The sequence below is a fragment of the Peromyscus leucopus genome, chromosome 16_21 (genome assembly GCF_004664715.2).
Source record: "Peromyscus leucopus breed LL Stock chromosome 16_21, UCI_PerLeu_2.1, whole genome shotgun sequence".
NCBI classification, from domain to species: domain Eukaryota; kingdom Metazoa; phylum Chordata; class Mammalia; order Rodentia; family Cricetidae; genus Peromyscus; species Peromyscus leucopus.
The window spans coordinates 58,270,210-58,291,263 of NC_051084.1; the positions used below are offsets into that span (position 1 = coordinate 58,270,210).

The window sequence follows — 21,054 nt, forward strand, 5'->3', positions numbered from 1 at the left end:
AGATTCTTACTTACATTCTCACACATAGTTTCCCAGCTAACACGCTGGGAGTGGTATGGGGATCTTTACTCTGTGGATTAGGTTGGCCTCACTCACTATGTAGCCCAGGCTGGCCTCAACCTTCCACCTCTGCCTCCCAAGTGCTAAGATTCCAGGCAGGAGCTACCATGCCTGGCTCTGATCCAACACATCTTTAGGGACATGGGCATTTTATTTTGGTTTGTTTTGACTTGCTGAGTTTATTCAAATTTCTTCTTGACCTTTGAGGGTAGAGTTGGTGACCCTGTCCTTTCTATCCTTGACTCACTTTAGGAGATGAAGAGTTAACCCTAGTCAGCCTTCAGCAAGGGCACCGACAATGGACACCCTTGGTAGCTCTGGATGATGTCATCATCACCAGCATCGCCAGCACTCTATAATGACCTTCCCTCACATGCCATATGCTACGTTCATTGTTGACCTCATTTCCCTTCCATGGAAACAGAGTTAAGAAGGCCAGTCTCCAAGTCACAGAGCTAGAAAACACTGTGGTTAGCAATAAGGACCCTTCACTACTACTCTAGCTGAACTAACCTCCCATCAATAATGATTAATTAACTCTCCTGAGGTTGTGTGTGTGTGGTGGTGGTGGTGAGTGGTGATGTTGGTGGTGAATTTGTTGGGTCTGAATTGACTAGGAAATAAAAAAGAGACCTAATAACAAAAATTTAGGATTGATTTTCATTTTTAGGTCTCTATTATGAGAAACTAAAATATTTTATGGGTTTTGCCCTGTGTTCATGCCTCAACTAGGCTTATCAGTTTTTTGGGAGCCTTAACTCCACAGTTAGACCCTCCAGGATGCTCTAGTCTTGTTGAGAGGGAGCCTCACTTTGAGGTGACATTATATTACAGTTGGAGATGATTCACTGTAACTGCTCACAAAGTGGACACAAATGCTTGGTTCAGCAGCTACGGTAGAGTGTCCATCTGAAGCTCTATGTATGTGGCTAAGAAAAGAAGACTAGGGTCTGAAGACTCTCTCCCACCCCACCCCCACCCCCGACAAATGCCTTGTCCAGCCTGTGGGTCTGTTGACTTCACCAACTACCTAATGACTACTCCGACTCTCTGAAAAAAATCAACGGTCACACTGACGAAAGTTTTCATGATTTTAAAAAGAAATCTATTAACAGAAATGTGTAGGCCATTCTCTGTGCAGACACTAGAGGACAGGCATGTTACACAGATGGAGGAGGAGCCTTTTCTCCCCTAATGCTTTACAAAAATGAAACAGTTGCATACAAGCAAACGCAGGAAAAAGACATGCAAGTGATTGTCAGTTAAATAGACAATCTGATGATGAATGGAATGGCTTTTTAATCTTCGGGGATTTACCCCAAAGTTACATTTTTGGGTTTGTTTGTTTTGTTTTGTTTTTTATGCTGAGCTTATTTCTGTGGTATTTCACAAGATTCTTCATCTAATTTATATTTCTTTCCCTAGTGAGTTTGATTGCACAGAGAAGTCAGGATTTATTATTAACTATTTTTCCTTGAAATGCTCTGAGTGCTGAGCTACTGGTCACACATGGGCAGTTCAGTGGCAGCAGGCAGGCAGGGATGTCCTTAATGAGAAGACCTAACTCAGAAGCAGCCCTCACTGGCTCTGCTGAGAGAATGAAGAAGAGGGGATTAAAGGCCCAGGGCTCGTTTTTGAGATCTGCCCAGCTCTGGGAGAAAGGCAGAAAAATAAGAAAGAGGTTGGGGATACGCTCGCATCAGGTAACTATGGTAACAAAGACAACTAATCACGTTGGGAAAACGTGTCATTTTGTCTTGTACATGAACCTAGACTCAGGAAGCACAAATATTTCCCTCTACCACTTACAACTGGAGACACCTTTGTCAGGGTGTGTTGCCTGGGCCAGTCTGTAGTGTGGGGCTTAGCAAGGCCCTGCTCTGTGCGCTTTACATGTGTCTGCATGTGCTATTTTCTCCTAGAAGAGCCCATAAGGGAGGATGGTTCTGGCTCCTGTCCATAAGAAGGAATCGAGAGCAGAGGTCACTGGACATAAGAGAAGGGCCCACAAGTCCTAGGAGCCTGCACTCAGGACTATAGCCTTTAAATATGTGTCCCTTCTAGTTCAACTATAACAAACTATACAGCATATGTCTGCCTTTAAATAACAAGGCACTATAGCCAAAATGATTATCAACGTGACAATAATGACATGTGGCCTCTATTATGCAATGTCACACAAAAATCCCAGAACGTGTAATGCTTAACACTGAACAAACTGAGAGATGTTGCTGTGAAGGGAAACAGAGAGAAGACAGGGATTCAAACAACCGATAGATGTCAAAGGTACTTAGTACAGTTTTTAAATACTAGGTATGTTTGCACAAATAATGATGAAATGATCTTTCTCCACTCAGTAGGCTTTAAATCCCAGACTCTCCAATAGTGACACCCAAGAAGGGTTCTTTAATGGAGACCATCACAGAAACCCACAACTGGACACAATGCACAGATAAACTGATCATGGAGGACCCAGCCACAAATGGATATGTCTACATTATAGCTCCTGGATCCATGGTTCAGGGAACATGGAGGAAGAAATTGTGGAAAGACGGTAAGGGCCAGAACACCAGGAAGTCGTCTGTGAAACTGTCTCCTGGAGATGGTTCCATAAATAAGACTATAATGATGACAATATCAATGGACATGTTAGTATGGAAGGAGGAAATTTCTCCGGGTCCCACCCCTAGACAAAGAACTACAGGCAACTAATGACTGCTGGGAATTACTCTCTCCCTCTGAGGAGACCCTTATAGGTTGTCCAATGCAGACTAGTTAGCCCTTAAAATTATATATATGTGTGTGTGTGTGTGTGTGTGTGTGTATATGTGTATATGTATATGTATACCAACAGACTCAGCAGATTGTATTAACATGTGCATACATATCCATGTATATGTGAGTGTGTATAACAATTATAATAAAAAAAAACAGAGGCTATCAATGATAGTCACAGTAGATATGAGAGGGATTAGACAGAGAGAACCTGGGGAGGTTGGAGGGAGGAAAGGAAGGCAAGAAAACGATGTAATTCTAATTCAGTTGAAAACATACTTTAAAAATGAAATGTAAAAATTAAGGCTTAAGGCCGGGTGGTGCTGGTGCACGCCTTTAATCCCAGCACTCAGAAGGCAGAGCCAGGCGAATCTCTGAGTTTGAGGCCAGCCTGGTCTACAGAGCAAGATCCAGGACAGGTACCAAAACTACACAGAAAAACCCTGTCTCAGAAAAAAAATAATAATAAGGCTTAAATGAAAGGGAGAAAGCAATATTAACTATATTTTTTAATTAAAATACATTACAATTTTAAAAAATAAAAAAGTAAAGCTTTCAAGAGGGGATAGCAATATTTCTTTCAGGTAAAATGTGTATTTACCTAGAAGATTCCAGACAGGTTCCTGTGCAGAATTCTGGTGAGGTTTCCTCCAGATCACAAAGTTTTACTGGCATTATATTTGGAAAGTACCAGAAAACCACATACTAAGTTCTATTAGAAGATTTGTTTTTAAAATTTCACCCTCTTGGTGGACAATGAACCAGTGAAATGGCCATAGTGACTGGCTCGCCACAGGAATGGCCCAGAATTGAAGCAGAGTATCATGAAAGGAGGACCGGCGTCTCGGGGAGTGGGGCTAATTGATAGCAAGGTCCCCTGCCACTGCCCATTAAGGACAGCAGGAGAAAAGGCCGCAAGGGCTTCACTAAGTTTCCGCTTTGCCCTCAGCTCCCCTCGTCAATGTCAAAAGCAAAACTGAACTAATGAAAGACATTCCTGGGCCACCGTTATAGTCAGAAGCCGTCCTGAGCACTTCATGTGACCGCTTGTTTGTAATTCTCAAATTTACACTATCAGAATGACGTCCATGCCTGCCTGGTATTTTGTAAATAATGAAAGCGAGGCATAGAGAGAAACTAATTGGCCCAGTGCCGGCTGTAAGGTTAAGAAATGACAGTGGCCTGATTTGAACCCAGGGTTTCCGGATTGTGGGGCCTATGCTTGCAGGCAGGAAATCCCTTGTCAGGGACTTGTCTGATTCAATTAGCCAAATATATTCACAGGGCAGGGAAGAGAATGGGGGCTGGCTGAACAACACAGGCCTGAACGGGCACCCTGGGGAGTGATCAATACAGACCCTGTAGTCTACTGAACCATCCAGCAGCAGAACGCCCCTCTCCAGTGACTGTAATTTGGAAGTTTCGCCTGTATTATTGAAAAAATAATCTGAAGCTCAAAATTCACCAGATGCTGTCACTGTCCCATCAAAGGAACCAAGCCCCGCCCCCTCCCGCCCCCCAAGGAAAGCTGAGATGCAGGTAGGCGGAGATGGAGAAGGGAGAGATTCGGTGTGAGGAAGACTGAAGAAAAGGAGAGATGGTCCCGTGTAAAAGAAGGAGTAGACAGACAGCAAGGTAGCACTGGTTAGGAGAGCGTGCCGATTAAAGGGCAGAAAGAGAGCAGATCTTGAGAGTGAGTCTAGCTTTAAGCCCCTCGGATGCCCACTGTTAAAGGGGGAGGACTCATGGTGAGAACTGTTTTCCTCTCTTCTAAACATCCGTCAACAAAACCAAACTTTACTGTATGCTAAAGTCTTCCATGACCCTTTGAAGTCCAATTAGATTTTCCTTTTTCCAGCGAGATATATATATACTGATAAAAAAACATCTGGACAGGCCCATGAATCACAGTTTTAGATTGGCATTTGAACTCTCTCCAAATGCCATCCCCCTCCTATAGTTGAATAAGAAAGCAATCCCTGAAAGCAAAGAAATAGATAATTGGAAAGCAAGGATTTTTTTTTTTGCTATAATTATATAATTATAGCCATGATTAAATATGTAACCTCTGGCAGAATTACAAAATGGTAATTTCTTCTCCGAAACTTCCCTAAACTACATCTTCCAAATCGTGACTGAAACAGGCACCATCTACCTTCTTTTCCCTCCCTACCACCTCTCTGTCCTTAACTTCCCCCTGTTACAATGAACGAGATTCCCCAAACCTCCCCCAGCAATGCCTCAGCCACCATGCGGGGGCAGCTTGCACATGCTACCCACTCCTGAGCTGAGCCAGCCTTCAGGTCCACAGTGGTTGGGTTTACAAGTCATTTCCCCAGGCGATGAGTACATTTCAGGCCAGACGCCAGCAACAGAACAGTCAGTGTATAAAGAGAACACTGAACGCCTAGTGAGAGGATCCTGCTCCTTACAAAAGCCTCTCTGTCACCTTGGGCCACAGGGCTGTGATCCGCATCAGCCTTTGTGGAGGGAGCTCTTTGCAGCTCTGAGACGAAATTCTCTCAATGTTTGTTTTGGGTAGCGTGGATTTTTGGAGGGCCTGGGTATTTGAAAGGAGAGCTTTTAAAGTGAAATTTCAGTTACTCCTGTACCACATGAGTGGCTGAGGACCTGGATTCCTTTTACAACTGCTCTGGATTTTGTAAAATGCCAGGGCCAGGGTTACAGCTTGATGGTGGATCACTTGCCTAGTAGTGTGTGACAGGCCCTGAGCTTGGTCCCCAGCACCACAAACTAATAATAATGGTTAATAATTGCAATAAAATCACAAGAAATGCTCACCTGGGGTAGACATGGATACAGTTTCACACATCGCAATTCTTATAGCAAATGGAGTATGAATGGACCTTGATACTATTTTCCTTAAAGCATATCTTTAAGAAATTAATAGTTCAAGCCTTGACATCTGTCTGCTCACAAGGAATGAAGACCTGATTTGCACATCATTGAATTCTTCATTAAAGCCAATTGTAAAACTCTGTGCCCTTATGCCCTCCATCATGCTCGCCTGATAAGCTTAAGTGGCTGAGCAGTGCTTCCTTTAAAATGCTGCTCAGCTCTTGTTCTACATTGACCCAGACTTCCGCCCCCTCAGTCTACTACAGAACTCACTTACCTGGGAGACCTGTAGCTCCAGGCAAACCCTTAGGACCTCGTCCTGGAGGCCCACGTTCTCCTTTTTCTCCCAAGTCACCTGCGTTTCATTAAAGAAATGTTAATGCTTCTGTGTGTCAATACATTTCTTTATTTTAAACTTTAAGCAAACACAAACTCATATAGCAAAAATCATGACGTGCCCAGAAGGCATGTTGTAATAGACATGCAGCAAGGCCAAAATCCTATCAACAGACCCAAGAAGAAGAAAAAAATTTCAAATGATTGATTTGTAATTTGACAAATGACATTTCACAAAACTGGATGTGCATTTTCAGTAAAACACATGATAAGGTAAGATTCAATGGATCCTTCCTTGATATGACCAAACCTGTCTCCACCTTGGAAGCATGACCCTTGACAGGGGCCCTGACCCCAGAAGAGCAAGAATGTTCTCTTGCTGCAATTGTACATCATTGGGTTTGAGGAATTAAAACTATTTCTATTTTTAGGTAAGAGGAACACATATTTTAAAGATGAGAATCAATTCAAAAACTGTTGCAAACAATAAGTAAATTCAGTCATCTAACAGGATTCCAAATTAATATACAGAAATCAATCGTTTTCACATATACAAAGAGCCACCAGTTATGAGAAATGGCAAAGAAGTGGTATTTATAGCAGCAATTAAAATACCAAACAACTAGGCATAGAGTTAATGGAAATGTTCAAGTCAAACATGAAAGAAATTGAGCATTTCTAATGGATACGAAAAGGCTTAAAACTGTTGTGCAGTGGAATGACAGCCCAATCAGTGGTTGTCATTTTTCTTGTCGTTCACAAACTGAATGTTGATGACAATCCATTTTTGAAAGTACACTTCAACCAGAGAAGATAATTCTGGTTTATATTTTAAAAACCCCAGAAGCCGGATTAGCCAGAAACCTCATCCAAGGAAAGCAGCTTGAAGGAAATAATTCTACCAGTTATTAAACCAATTATAATGGTGTAGTGCCTACGCTTGATGCACAACACCCTAATAAGTCCAAATATGCACAAGAAATTGATTTATAACAAAGATGGCAGCTTTTCTTTTAAAATTTCTTTTTATCGTGTTTTATGTCTGTTTCTGTGTGTGTGCGCGTGCACATATGTGTGGGTTGCTTGAAAACACCAGAAGAAGGCATAGAGTCCCCTAGAACTGTAGTTAAAGATTCATGTGAGTGTCCTTATGTGGATGCTTGGAACTGAGCTTTGGTCCTCTTTAAGAACAGCATGCAAGTGCTCTTAACTTCTGAGCCATCTCTCCAGCCACAAAGGTGGCATCTTAACTGGAAAACATTTAGCGAGTCATCAAATGTTTAGAAAAAGTGAGTAGCCCACTAGGAAAAAAAAAAAAAAAAAAAAAAACCTCTATCACATGATTACAAATAGATCAAATATAAAAGAGCCATGAGAAAACACAGAGCTGGGGACGTGGCTCAGTGGTTAAGAGCACTGTGTTCTTGCAAGGGAGTCAGGTTCAGTTCACAGAACCACATCAGGCACTTCACCTGTAACCTCCATTCCCAGGAGATCCAGAACTTTCTGTGGCCCCCACAGGCACCTTCATATACATGGTGCACAGACACACAATCAGGTAAACACACACATACAAACAATAAAAAAAAAGAAATTCTAAAAGAATGAGCAAACTCTGTGATTAGGCAGTCATGAAAAGAAAACAAAAATGGCTGTTAGTTACATAGACGAGCATACCCCTGGATTCGCTTTCACAAATAAACACAAAGTTAAAAAGTGACAAAAATGTTTAGCCTATAAAATTAGCAAAAGTTCCATAGTTATATTAAACATAGCAAGGCTATAGAAAAACACAGAACCGTACATCGTTGAGGAAAGCACAAATTGGTATAACCTCATTGGAGGGGATATAACAATAACAATCAAATTATAAGGGGAAGCTCCATGTTGCCCAGGAATTCTATTTCTAGAAATGTACTCTCAGAGTGGTAAAATATTTTGACATGGAGATAGAATGAGAAGCAGGAATGAAGTCTGTGTTGATACTTTGTACCAAGATGAAATATGTACACTGCTGTGTGCTGTAGCACTGGAAGACTAGAAACAGTCAAAGAGATCATCAAAGGTAAACACAGAGCCACTGACACAGACTAGACACACAGGAGACGTCACAGGAAGCTCTTTGGAATGGTCTCCTGGACATAGTGTTAGGTGAGAAACAAATGAGGTCCAGTTTGCTTACTAAGGGACAGTGTGGCTCTGTTCACACGGTGCTGTGGGATGTCGTTCTGTATGCTGTGAATATGTGTTGCTCTGATTGGTTGATAAATAAAATGCTGATTGGCCAGTAGCCAGGCAGGAAGTATAGGCGGGGCAAGCAGATGAGGAGAATGCTGGGAAGAGGAACGGTTGAGTCAGGAGTCACCAGCCAGACACAGAGGAGGCAAGATGACAAGGCAGAACTGAGAAAATGCACCAAGCCACGTGGCTAAACATCGATAAGAATTACGGGTTAATTTAAGTGTAAGAACAAGTCAGTAATAAGCCTGAGCTAATGGCCAAGCAGTTATAATATAAGCTTCTGGGTGATTATTTTATAAGCTGCTGCAGGACCACAGGGCTGGGCAGGACCAGAGAAACCTTCCAACTACACATAAGGAGGCAGAGAAAGCACGCGTCCCCAGATTTCTATAGCATTGCTTGTAGGGACCTATAGGAAGCCAAAGGGTTTGTTGATCAGAAGAATGAAACTAAGCATAGAGGAAACTTTGGGAGAAATTCTTTACTAAATGCCTTTCTCACATTTAACTTTTTGAGCAGTGTAAATGTAGTATTGTCAGAAACAAACTCATTTTAGAAATTAAAGTGTGCTATCACAAGTGTCTCTCACTTCTGACTCAGAGTTGATTGGGAGTATTCTGTGGATAGCAACCAGACGTGTACAAGGCATTTATGAGACATTTGGTTGAATTTTGGGCCTCGGCAACTGCAAAGTCACAAAATGTTCTCATACACACACACACACACACACAAATGGAAAAAGCCTTAGGTCAGGTATGAAGTGAGAGCCAGGCTGAGAAGAAAAGCAGAAGGCTGGGTGTTCTCACGGCTCTCTGGATGTTGTTTATTTCACTTTCATTATTCACAAGCTATAACTGATGTTCTGCACCCCTCCCCACTCCAAGAGCCGATTAACACAGAAAAAGTGTGAGTCACAGTTATAACATGTATTTTCCTCACACCTTCATTTCCATACCGTCACATCTGTTTGACTCACACTAAAATGTCTAAAAATGCACAGCCTTATTCAAAGGAATTTAAAATTAATCCTAACCATGCACATTAAAAATAAGATCTATATAGCCTGAAAGACGAATAAAACACCAAGTAAACTGAGCATATGGCGACTCCATTGTCACCTTCGTGGGTTCTGCCCTGCCATGCATACAGGGTGTGTATAACGTGTAGACACTGGTCCTGCGTGTGTGCAATTACACATAAGGTGTCAGGGAGAACTAACCACGTGGACTAAGACGTCACTCTACATTTGTGGGGGAGGGGGCACTTGGAGAGGGCAGCATGCTCTTACCCTGAGGTTCCACTGTTTCTCAGAGCAATGTCAAGAGGAAAACAATGACTAAGACATAGCCTGGGCTATCAAAAGCCTTAGTAACAGCTGTAGCTTCTTATTTCTCTATAAAAAGACCCAAAGGGGCTAAACATTAGAGTGAGCCTCATGTCATCTACTTTTGCTAGGCAACAGTGGGGGAAGGCACAGCCATATGGGACTGCATCTCTAATGACTCAAAATTTAAATTTCAACAAAGCAGAATACATTCCCTTGGAGAAATTTTAAGCTGCAAACTTCTCAATAGTAGAATAAAATATGATTTTTTTATTAAATATTACTATCCTGTATATGGTAGGATAAAGCCAAGGTCAGTTACCTGGAATTGTGTATTTCTGAATTGGTTGTAGTGTTAATTGAGAAAGAAAATCTAATTACCCTGCCTGCCTCCACCCCAGATTTCAGAAGCAAAACCTTAGAAAGTGCTAATTTAAATGAATCAAGTGAGGAAGGGCTGGAGGGATGGGGGTGAAGGGCTGTATCTGAATGGATGACAGATTGCTGTGGATACAGAAGAAGGAAGGCCCCTTGGCCATCCAGTGGGGACTGATAAATGAGCCTCATGCTCAAGGTCTCTCTTGGGTTCCAAATACAGAAATACACTTTCCTTCCTTTCAAATGAGACTCTCCTGCTAGACCCAAATCTGTTCAACACACAACAGTCCTGTGCGGCCCAAGGCTCCTCCAACAAGCACTCCAACAATCCTGGATACAGTTAAAACCACCTCAGGGACGTTGTAAGCTCCCAAAGCCCAGACCAACTGATTTTGAAACTCTGGAAGTGGGGCCTAGACCTGGACTGCTCATAAAATTCCCTAGGTAGTTCCATGTGCAGCCAAGGCTGGAGGAGGTGGCCCCACAGGCTGCTTGGAAGGGAGTTCAGTTACTAGCACAAAGTCAAGGTCAGAACCCAATCACTGATTTGCCAAAGAAAACAGGGATGTGACTTATTGTCAAGTCCCACACAGTTCTGAAGGGGGGAGCATGGAATTGGGAAATGAGGGCTACAAAATATAGATGTAGATGAAGAAAAAGGCAGAGACACAGGTTAGCTTCGGGAGGACTCTGTCTGGGTCAATAATACCACCGTCGCCTGAGTTTATTACTCACAACCTTTAAATATCCAAAGCAAGGGGGGCAAAAGACTTCCCCCTTTCAAGGATGCCATGGTTCAAGATACAAAGTACATTCATGTGTTAACATCTCCTTCGTACTCAAGACATCTGGTGACCACACCTTACAGCAAAGCATGTGTAAATAGGCCTTGGAGTTAAGACTCCTTTGGCCAAAACATCCTATTATGCAGCCTTGCAGGGAGGCGGGGGAACAAGCTCAGACTCCATGACCTTGAGTCAAGATGAAAACAAGCCACAAGCTGGAGTCTCTGTAGGTCCCCACAACTTATGTGTGTATGTGATTAATACATGTAATTAATTTCAGTAGACCCCCTAAGGAACTTGAATGGCACACCAACGTATGACCACATCCAGGTCCCTGAGCATCTCTTGAACCCAAGTACTAGCCTCCACCCTGAGTTTCTGATTCAGTGTGTGTAGGGTGGGGCAGAGAACTGGAGGCCTTCAGAAGGGCTCAGGAGTCACTTGGGGAAGGTTGTATCGATGCCTCTGGTAAGAGCACAACAGGTCCAACCAACTCAACAACCCGCCCAAGCCAATGGATTTTCTGGCGTGGTCTTCAGGGTGGATGGGACTACCCATAAGATCATCTCCTACAGAGTCCTGACCGAGAAGCTAAAAGGTGCAACGATGAATAAACACATGACACTTCCTGAGGAAAACCCAGTGCTCTGTGAGATGGATTCTCCTTCCCTCTCCCTTTCATCTCTCCAGACTTACAGGAGTCCCAATTAGAGCCCATTTTCAACAGGCAGCTCTGCACATGCCAAAAAAAAAAATGTAATTAAGCAAATTGTTCCAACTGAGGGTGTAGTTAGCCAACCACATCAGCAACTCATTTATAGATCGGAAGAGGCAGCTGGCTTGCCCTCTGACCACCACACCACAGTATTTGTCCTAATTGGAGCACCACACCGTTTAAAATAATGGAGGTGGGGGGTCCTCTTGCTTTTTTATGTCACATCCTTCTGAAGTTCCCTGGAAAGCTGTCAGTAACTCGTCACAACACAGAAACTCCTCACTTTACTTAATTCTCCATAAATTATCCAGGGTGCACACACCTCGGCTGACATGCTCACCTCAACTAGCAAACACCATCTGAGGTAGAGTGTCAGTTCTGCAGAATGTCTTATCCGCTCACAAACCTGTGTGGGTTTTTTTGCAACACTTGGCTTGCTTTAAACTAAGAAAGGAATCAAATTAGATCGGGGCTGAAAATAAAAGTCCACCAAAAGTAAAGGTATGAGGCTGACTTTGGAAAGAGGAGGAGGGCAGCGCTAAGCCCAGACATAAACGCAGTCACATGTCCTGCACCTTTTTGTTAGTTTAACAGACACCAACATCCTTAGACTAGATGCCATGTTAAGAAAAGCGCTACAGCCGGGCGGTGGTGGTGCACGCCTTTAATCCCAGCACTCAGAAGGCAGAGCCAAGCGGATCTCTGAGTTCGAGGCCAGCCTGGGCTATAGAGTGAGTTCCAGGAAAGGCGCAAAGCTACACAGAGAAACCCTGTCTCGGAAAAAAAAAAAAAAAGCCCTACAATGATTTCAGAGTCTCGATATTGTCTATCTGTGAGTCTATGGGCTTGAGTGCAGATCACACATCTAAAGAAAATAAGCAAGAAGTGTGCCTTGCACCTGCGCACAATAGCTCACCGAGAGGCGCAGAGATGCTTACGCAGTTAAGGAGTATGTGGCTCTTGGAAAGGACCAGAGCTTGGTTTCCGTCGCCCACACTGGGCACCTCACAAACTTAACCTGCAATTCCAGCTCCGGGGGTCCTGATGCCCTCTCTGGCTTCCATGGAAAACCCCATATGCACAGACACATACACATAATTAAATAAAATAAAACTTAAAAAAAAAAAACCTTACCTTTAGGTCCTCTTAAGCCAAGAGCCCCAGGGGGACCCTTCATGCCTGGGAGGCCACGAATTCCCATCTGACCCGGGAAACCATTCTCTCCAGGGGGACCCGGAGGCCCAGGGGGACCAGGCCTCCCAGGAAGACCCGACGCTCCTGCATCTGGTCTCTTGAGGCTAGCAGCCATTTCAGCAAAATGCTCTGAAAGACAGTAAACACACACAAACAAAAACCAGCAAGTCACAAACACGACAGTGGCTAAGAGGAAGAGAATGGCATCCCCAGTGACCTTTATCTAAATGTGGCACCATGAAAGAAACAGAGTTGTGTGTTTTCCCACAGGCTTCCCGTCAGGAAGCGCCACTGGTGCCCCATTCCTGAACTTGCCCGGGATCTACCTAGCCCAGCTGTTTTGAGACAAAGTGGGGTGAGGGTTGAACTCCAGGACTTTGAGATGGGTGGTGGTCCAGAACCTTGAGAGTGCCACCTGAATCCTATCTGGTACTACGTGAAACCCCAGAATGCAAAGAAAATGAGTTTCTTATCATGGGTGGAAATGTTGTCTTGGAACTTTTAAAAATCCAAAGCATCGCTCAAAATTAGGATTTGACACTCTTTGAGACCAGGCATCAAAACTAAAAGCCTTTTTAGTTCAAAGCAATTCTATAACCTGAAATACCATGAGAATTCATGGCTTCTAATAAATCCTTTCCCTCCAGTTTATTTTCATGCTTGGAATAGATAACAATCATTAAAAATAACCTTCCTTGGGAATGGTCACAGTTCGTCTTAAAAATTAATAACTCCATGGGATTCTTACATACATTCAGAATCAGCTGCTAAAGCCGTGAAAGGCGAGAAAATCCACCCCATTAAAATGCTCTGAGGCAAGTATTCTAGTGCAATATTGTTTTTAAAGCTGTAGGGTATAAAAAAGAACAGGAAGTGGAAACAAATTTCTACCCAACAGCGTAAAATTATTTAAATATGACTATTTTGAATTTCTTAATATAATAAACATAAAATTAAAATTTATAGCTATGTTAGTAATGCTTACAGCTCAAATGGGGAGCCAAAATAAAAATGTGTGCAGTGAAAAAAATTTTATTAGTTTCCAAATATAAAAGCATTCATTTCATTTTCATCTGGTGCTAGAAAATTCTACACGTCTACTAGAAAAAGTAGACTTTCAATCGGCACATGAAAGACAAGCATTTCTTGAAGACATAGTTCTACCACAGTGAGAGAGTTTTCTGTAGAGTGCCAGCATTCCGGTGCCTCCTCAGTTTGGGGCTATTTTTGTACATATTCATTTTCTGTGTGGTTTTATAACTAGTCAGACTCTAAAATGAATAATGATTTCCATAGCTGTAGACAAGTTTAGATAAAGATTAACAAATGAGGAAATACCTCATCTTTTTTAGAAAACTGCTAGTTGTTACTTTTTAAACATATGTACTACGTGGGTATAAATAATGCCCTTATGCTCCCTGTGGGCACTGGGTTTCTCACTTAGTTCTCACATAATCTAGGGTGATCCTAAGACCATACCAGATACACACTACATGGCAGCATCTTAAGGAGGGAGGATTCCTAAGAATTTGTGTTGCAAATGGAAAAAGAACGACATGTATATATGCATTTGTTCCTGTGTTACCTCCCTCTCTTCTGGAAAAGGGTGGGGGAGACACACAGAGATGGAGGCTGGATGGGGAGTGGACAGAAGACTAAGACAGAAAGTGATATTTTATTATAAGGTGGTAAGCATCAACTCTTGGGTGAAACAGAACTGATACTAACATTAATCCCCATCTCCCACCTTTAAAGCTAGTTACTTACCCTTGCCCACCTACAAACATAAAAGCTTCAGAAGCAAGAGCATGAAGTGGAACTGTGGAAGGCCCTGCCCTTTGTTTACCTTGCATAACTCTCATGCACACCTGCTTGATGTGCTGATCTGTCGGTGCTCTGCCCTGGGATAAGAAAGAAAAACACAGGTTACACTTGCAACTAGAAAGAGAACAATGTTAATCTCTAAGGACAGACATCGCAAGGAACCGGGTAGCTGAGCTGATGAGAGGACTTGCTGCTGAAGAGCTTGGCTGAGATTGATGGGAATAGGAAACGGTGGGATGTGTCCACCACTCACCGGAGGGCCCTGGATACCAGGCAGCCCAGTGGCACCCTGTTCTCCCTGCACGCCCCGGGGTCCAGGTGGTCCTCTTGGTCCTTCCACTCCAGGAAGCCCTCTGACTCCTTCAGGGCCCCTCAGGCCAGGTTCCCCAGGGTTACCCACCTAGAACAAACAGTGTACTATGAAACCGACGCTAGACATCACCAATGTTCTGCTTAGCCTCATTTTATAAATATTTAGGTGGAATTTTAGGTTTTCTACTATTTATGTCCCTCAGTGATGTCTGTCCAGAAGTTACCTCAATGTAGACACAGAATACCATTCAACCACTCACCAGTCACTTAGAATTCCAACTTAAGTAAACTTACAAATTTTTTTTTATTATTATTATTTCAAAATCTCCACAGAGATAAGATCATATTTAAGGACTCATTTGCCACACCTGAAGCCACTTACCAAGAACAAGTCAGTGGTTTTAGGTTTTTCTCTTTCTGGTTTTGGTGCTGAGGATGGAATCCAGCTCCTTGCACATGCTGAGCATGTGGTGTACCACAGGGATACAGTCCAGTCCAAGCAAGCTGGTTGTTTGTTCTGGTATGTGCGTGTTGTGGAGGGGGGGGGCACACACGACACAAAGGTCAAAGGATGACCTTTAGGAGTTAGTCCTCACATTTTCACCTGGTTTGAGACAGGGTCTTTTTTGCTGCTTCCTAAGCCAAGTTATCCAGCCTGTGAGTTTCTGGAGAGTCCCCATTTTCTGCCTCCCATTTCCCACTGGCATGCTAGGGTTACAGACCCTTGTGATACCGTGACCAGCTTTGAAATGACTTTTGGAGTTCTAAACTGAAATCATGAAGTTTGCATGCCAAGTCCTTTTACCCACCAAATTGTCTCCCCAACCTATCATTTGGTTTTTAACTAAGGATTGGTAACATTTTCTGGGAATAAAAAGACTCCCCTCCAAGGAAAAGGTTTCCTCCAAGATATGCTATTTGGGTATAACAATTCAACAATCCAAGAATATGACTTATTTGGCTTTTATAAGATGCTTTTGGTGAACTTGAAGACACTAGTAATAAGCAAGAATTACAAAAACCTAACATAGACTAAGCCAGTATCCTCAAAATATCAAAATATGACCTTGAAAGTAAAGCATTTAAAAAGGGAGGCAACTTTACAGTGTTAAGTAATAAGGAAATTAAAACCTAAATATTAAAGAAGTCAACCAACAAACCCTTGCCTCCTCAGCATGAAGGCATACATAAAAGGTAAATTGTTTTCTTTTCCAGAAAGCAGACCATTAAGAGCATTTTTAAAGTCTTCATGTATAATAACTGCTTTTAAAAGGAGACTACATTAATTCACTCTTTTGTGAGACTAAAATTGGTTACAATTTATAGCAAAGCAGTACGGCAAACTGTTGTGCAGAATAAGAAAGAGAAGGTACAAGGACAAGAGGAAGTCAGGGGATGCTAATCTTGAAGGTAGGAATGTCCATAGGGCCATCTCACCCTGCCTCTTTTTCCTGTGCAGCTTCTAACTGTTTCCAATATTCAAATGTTTTCAGGCCAAGGGAAGAAGTAAAACATTTCATCACACACATCCAAACAAGGTTCTGCAAGCTTTTACAATCTTGCTTTATGATATTAAAAAAAAATGATATTCATCTAAGTCAGCTTGACAAGATTGCTTCTATAAGCAAATGACAACTTGAAAGACTTCCTGGAAAGCAACATTAACAAGAGAGCTGAAGTTATATAACACAAGGCTGCAAAATTGTCAGGTGCCCAGGTGAAAAAATCTAACAACTTCTAAAGCAAACCAAAGAGATGCCAAAGTGAACAGAGATGCACACAAGAACTGGCCACACTGAATTATACTCTCTTGATGGCAGTGGATAAAACTGCTATTGAATCAATCACAGGGACTCTGGGATGTAAAGATCAGGGTGCCATAAGGACCCTGGATCTCTCGGAAAGAGTTCTTCAATCGAGAGATTCTATGCATTGGAGCGGACATCGGCTTTTCAACTGTGTGAGCACCAGAGTGGACAATGAAAGCTCCTATGGAAGGAAATAATTTTCTTGCCTCTGGGACAGTACAGTTCAATTCCTTCAGCATTACTTGGGCAGTGTCATATAAGAAGTAGGGAGAGAAGAGATGAATTAACAGCTCATTCCTAATATGTCCAAATTAGAATGCAGGAAGTGTTGGTCACTACATTAGGGCCAATTTTTCTTTGATGAGTTGTATTTTTCCCTTGAACAACATCAATGAATTATCCTAGATAATGACATAAGATTTCTCTCACCAAACACATCAGGGTTTACTCTTTATATCTGGTGCAATTTTAAACCATTCCTTTCAAGTATTCTTTTGTTTGTTTGTTTGTTTGTTTGTTTGTTTGTTTTTTGAGACAGGATTTCCCTGTGTAACAGCTCTGCCTATCCTAGAACTCACTCTAGACCAGGCTGGCCTCAAACTCACAGAGCTCCACCTGCCTCTGCCTCCCAAGTGATGAGATTAAAGGAGTGCACCACCACCAGGTCAAGTGTTCCTATGCACGAACGTTGCTTGAACCTTGATGTTTAAAGGCTGGGAAGTTAATACAATGTGATCTCATCCATATGTTGGTGAGCATACAGCCCACAGACAGGCTGCATCTGGGAGCTGAAACCAGGTTTGGATGGGTGCCCCTGGAGAATGTAAGGTAGAGGGTGGATCAGGATGCATAAACAGGAAGTCATTCTCAGGAAGGAGAAAGCTAGTTCACACTAGAAAGGGTTAAACAACACAGTGTGTAAAAGCACTGGAAATGGACAAAGTTCCAGATATCCAGGAGACAAAATGGATAAACCAAGAACAAATTTGGTCTACTTTGCTGGGAGTCTGATTTTACTCTACAACAGTTCTTTTTTTTAAGTTATTCTTTAGGATTCAGAGGGAAAAATAATATATAGTGAGTTCTTTTTTAGTGGGGCTAAATTAGTTGCTGAGGAGATAATTTGTTGGATAAAGACAGAAATAGGGAATATTCTAGAAGTAGAGAGAATTTAAAAATTCACTGAAAGCTAGGGGTAGCGGCCTTTGAGATTACCATCTAAACTTCACCTTTTCTCTCTAAATTCTAAGTTCCTAATGGTGTTGGTGTGCACATTATCAAGATGCCTCAGGTTTCCTATGAATTAGATCTATAATTTTGAATTCATCTACTCTAAGGATATAAGAGTTTAGTTTCTATACAATAACAAAATTGAAGAAGCTGATCATTTTATGGTTCTGATGATTCTCTGTTATATTTTGTTTTATACTCCGCTTCTCTCTCAGGTCCTTGACTAGGACACAAGGGAGATCAAGAAAGTTATTGAAATATTTTGCAGAAGTATAACCACCACTGAGATCCAGTTGTTCGCCTCACTGCAGAGCATGTGCCAGCTCTTGGAAACGGCCCATGTGGGGAGGATATCAGAGCATTATAATGTAACATTCATTGAGCCATTTCTAATATCAAAACAAAAACCTTCTTTAGAGCGGTGAGTTCAAAAGCTAGATCCATTTACACAGCTGAGAATTTCTTCCTACTGGTTGAATCCATTATTACAGAGCAAATTTTGACATGGATTTCCTTGAAGTCCTTCAAGAAATTTAATTTTATACAATCATTTCACGAAGCAGAGTATTACATTTTCTACAGCTTTATTGATGTTTTTAATTTTGTACCATTGTTGTTCATCATACTTACAGATCCCTTTGGGCCAGGTAATCCCATATCTCCCTAAATCAGCAGAAGAAAATTATATTAGTACAATTTATTCACTTTACATAGTTTCCTAAAACATTTTTCCAATGCTATTGTACTGCTAACATATAGAAAAACCACGTGCAGATGGAGCCCCGAATTGTAAAAAAACATGTTTGACTCAAAATGTGGGCTGTCATTCCAGTTCAGCTACCCAACTCTGTGTGAATGAGGCCACCTCCCAGCCCTTGGCTAACCAAGCTGTTGACTAATAGGCTGCAATCAGAGCTCTGTGAGGTTCAACCAGATCTACAGTGCTCAGCAGCAAGAACAAAAATGTGCAGGTAATAAAATGAATTACAATAGCTTTTCTTACCAAACACGCTAGACATTTAAAACTATCCACTGAAATTTTATTTTTATTTTTCTATGTTTTTTTTAAAATCATTTCCCCAAAATCTATCAAACAAAAAATCCATGCTTTCAGGCTTTAAAAAAGAAATAAACCTACGCAATCTTCCCATCGTTAATTTTAGATGAGTTCCATTCAAGTGTTAACAAATCTCCACTACAAGATAGAATGACTTAACTTTTAAAACATTCCCTAATCACATAAAAATGAATGGCCAATACAGAAACTAAAATGCAATAATCTCAGAAATTTGCTTTAAAAAAAATATCCAGAAACTTTGCCCAATTCAGGCATTTCATTTCTATTCATTCTAGACCTCGCAAGTCTGAATAAATATTGGCGGATCGTTTCTCTGCTCTTAAAGAGCTCGAAGCCTCCTCACAGGAAAGACCTTACTGACTGGAGAAGGACTCAGACATACGTCTCTACATTAGGTCTGATTGTTCCTGCCCAAACTGTCATGAGGAGGCAGCAGACCCAGCAGCTCTGCACACAGACATGAGCCCTGTTCTCGTCCTTTCCTGGAGGCTCGGGTGTCTCATCCTATGGAGGGTGTCTCACCCTATGGAGGACGTCTCACCCTGTGGAGATGGCGGTCATTCCTTCAGATGTTTTCAGGGTAGACAGAATGCCCTCAGTCTTACTTGGGAGCCACAGCTCCCTGGCTGTAAAGACATTTTTTCCTAGCTAGAATCTATCCCTATGCATTCTGTAGTGCTATATGAACAACTTGAATGTCTCGATGTGAGACCACAGAATAATTCATCATCTCTAAGGGAACTCTGCAGAAGTTTAAAGCCAAGTCTACCAATCTGCATTAGCAGGCCTGGGCCTGGCCTTCGGCATTGGGAATCACTAGTCAAAGTAGAAGAAAAACCCACTTAGCCTTTAAGATAATGAGAACAGCGTCAGAAAGAAAAATCATATTTTTTTTCAGATTTTTTAAAAGTTTTATATCAACCAAATAAATAAAATAAAGAATCTTACAAGATCACCCCTTGCCCCTGCTTCACCTTCTTCACCAGAGGCACCCTAAAAAATTAAGATAAAATGTCACATTAGGATAAAATGTCCTCCATTCTTGGGTCAACTTTAACTAGTCAACATTGACAAGCATTTATAAGTGCCCAAATGCCCCAGGGATCATGTAGGAGCTCTTGATTCCATGACAGCAGGCTAATCCTACCCACCCACCCCCCAAAAAAGAGTAGATGAGACAGGACAGAGGTGAGACCAGGTTTCAGCTACTGATCAAGTTTAATTCATTTAATTAAACTAACAGTGACATCTAGCAATTTCAAACTCAATAACCCTTGAAAGCAGCTTTCTACAGTAGGAATAGGAATCCAGACTCAGGGCTGACTCTATTTTCACACTGTATTTGCTGGGGTCTTGTTCAAACAATACTTAATGTGTTATTTTGTGACTTCAAAAGTCTGTGTCATCTGAATAAAATTCAGCAAAGTCAGAGAGACAGGGCCATACTCTTCAAAGGAAGAGCACTGTACAGTATAGGAAACAGCCATTAGCTTCCGCATATGAAAACTGTTTGGTTGCATACCAAACTCCATTAGAGTTTCACTCACTGTACAGTACACTGAGAAAGGCTATGAGCCGCCATCATCATCATCACGCCCACAAACCAGCCAGCCCTGCCCTCGTGAAGTAGCATATATCCTATACCATGAACCACACACACTGCTTACCTGTTCACCCTTGGGACCCGGTTCGCCAAATACACCCTGAAATGGATACAACAATTTTTCAGTATGTTGAGTTGTGTGTATAATTTCAGATGAGCCAACATCCCCGAGTGAGATGATGGAAGGTGTGGTGGATGAGAGTTCCCCATTTCTCACCACTTAATGAGGACCAGAAGAGATCTGTTCTTACGGACAATTGTTCCCCAAGTCTCTGGTAACAGGACCATTCTCTGATCATATCCATGTGAATGAACTTTCACTGACAGGAATATAAACTAAATAAAAACTGCAACTACAGCTGATACTTCATGCCTCTCTGCCTTTATTTCTCTTCCTTCCAGGAAGTAACTGTTTTGGTTTATTTCTTTTTTTTCAATGTCAACTCTGAATAACTTTACCATAATCACTAGAGAAAGTCTTCACTGGGCAAAGCAAGCTTGATTTCTCGACAAAGAAGGATTCATCATTGCA

At 41.9% G+C, this 21,054-nt stretch overlaps 1 protein-coding gene across 3 annotated transcripts in view; it reads right to left on the minus strand.

Annotated features, from left to right (window-relative positions):
• Nucleotides 1-21,054, minus strand: part of Col9a1 (collagen type IX alpha 1 chain) — an 86,153-nt gene that overhangs the window by 4,106 nt on the left and 60,993 nt on the right. For all 3 annotated transcript variants that reach the window (XM_037199841.1, XM_028867989.2, XM_037199842.1), the window contains 7 exons: nucleotides 20,587-20,622; nucleotides 19,868-19,912; nucleotides 18,472-18,504; nucleotides 14,745-14,891; nucleotides 14,514-14,568; nucleotides 12,608-12,796; nucleotides 5,972-6,049 (listed from right to left, as the gene is read on the minus strand). In XM_037199841.1, coding sequence (XP_037055736.1) covers nucleotides 5,972-6,049; nucleotides 12,608-12,796; nucleotides 14,514-14,568; nucleotides 14,745-14,891; nucleotides 18,472-18,504; nucleotides 19,868-19,912; nucleotides 20,587-20,622 — 583 coding nt within the window. The remainder of the gene's footprint in view (nucleotides 1-5,971; nucleotides 6,050-12,607; nucleotides 12,797-14,513; nucleotides 14,569-14,744; nucleotides 14,892-18,471; nucleotides 18,505-19,867; nucleotides 19,913-20,586; nucleotides 20,623-21,054) is intronic.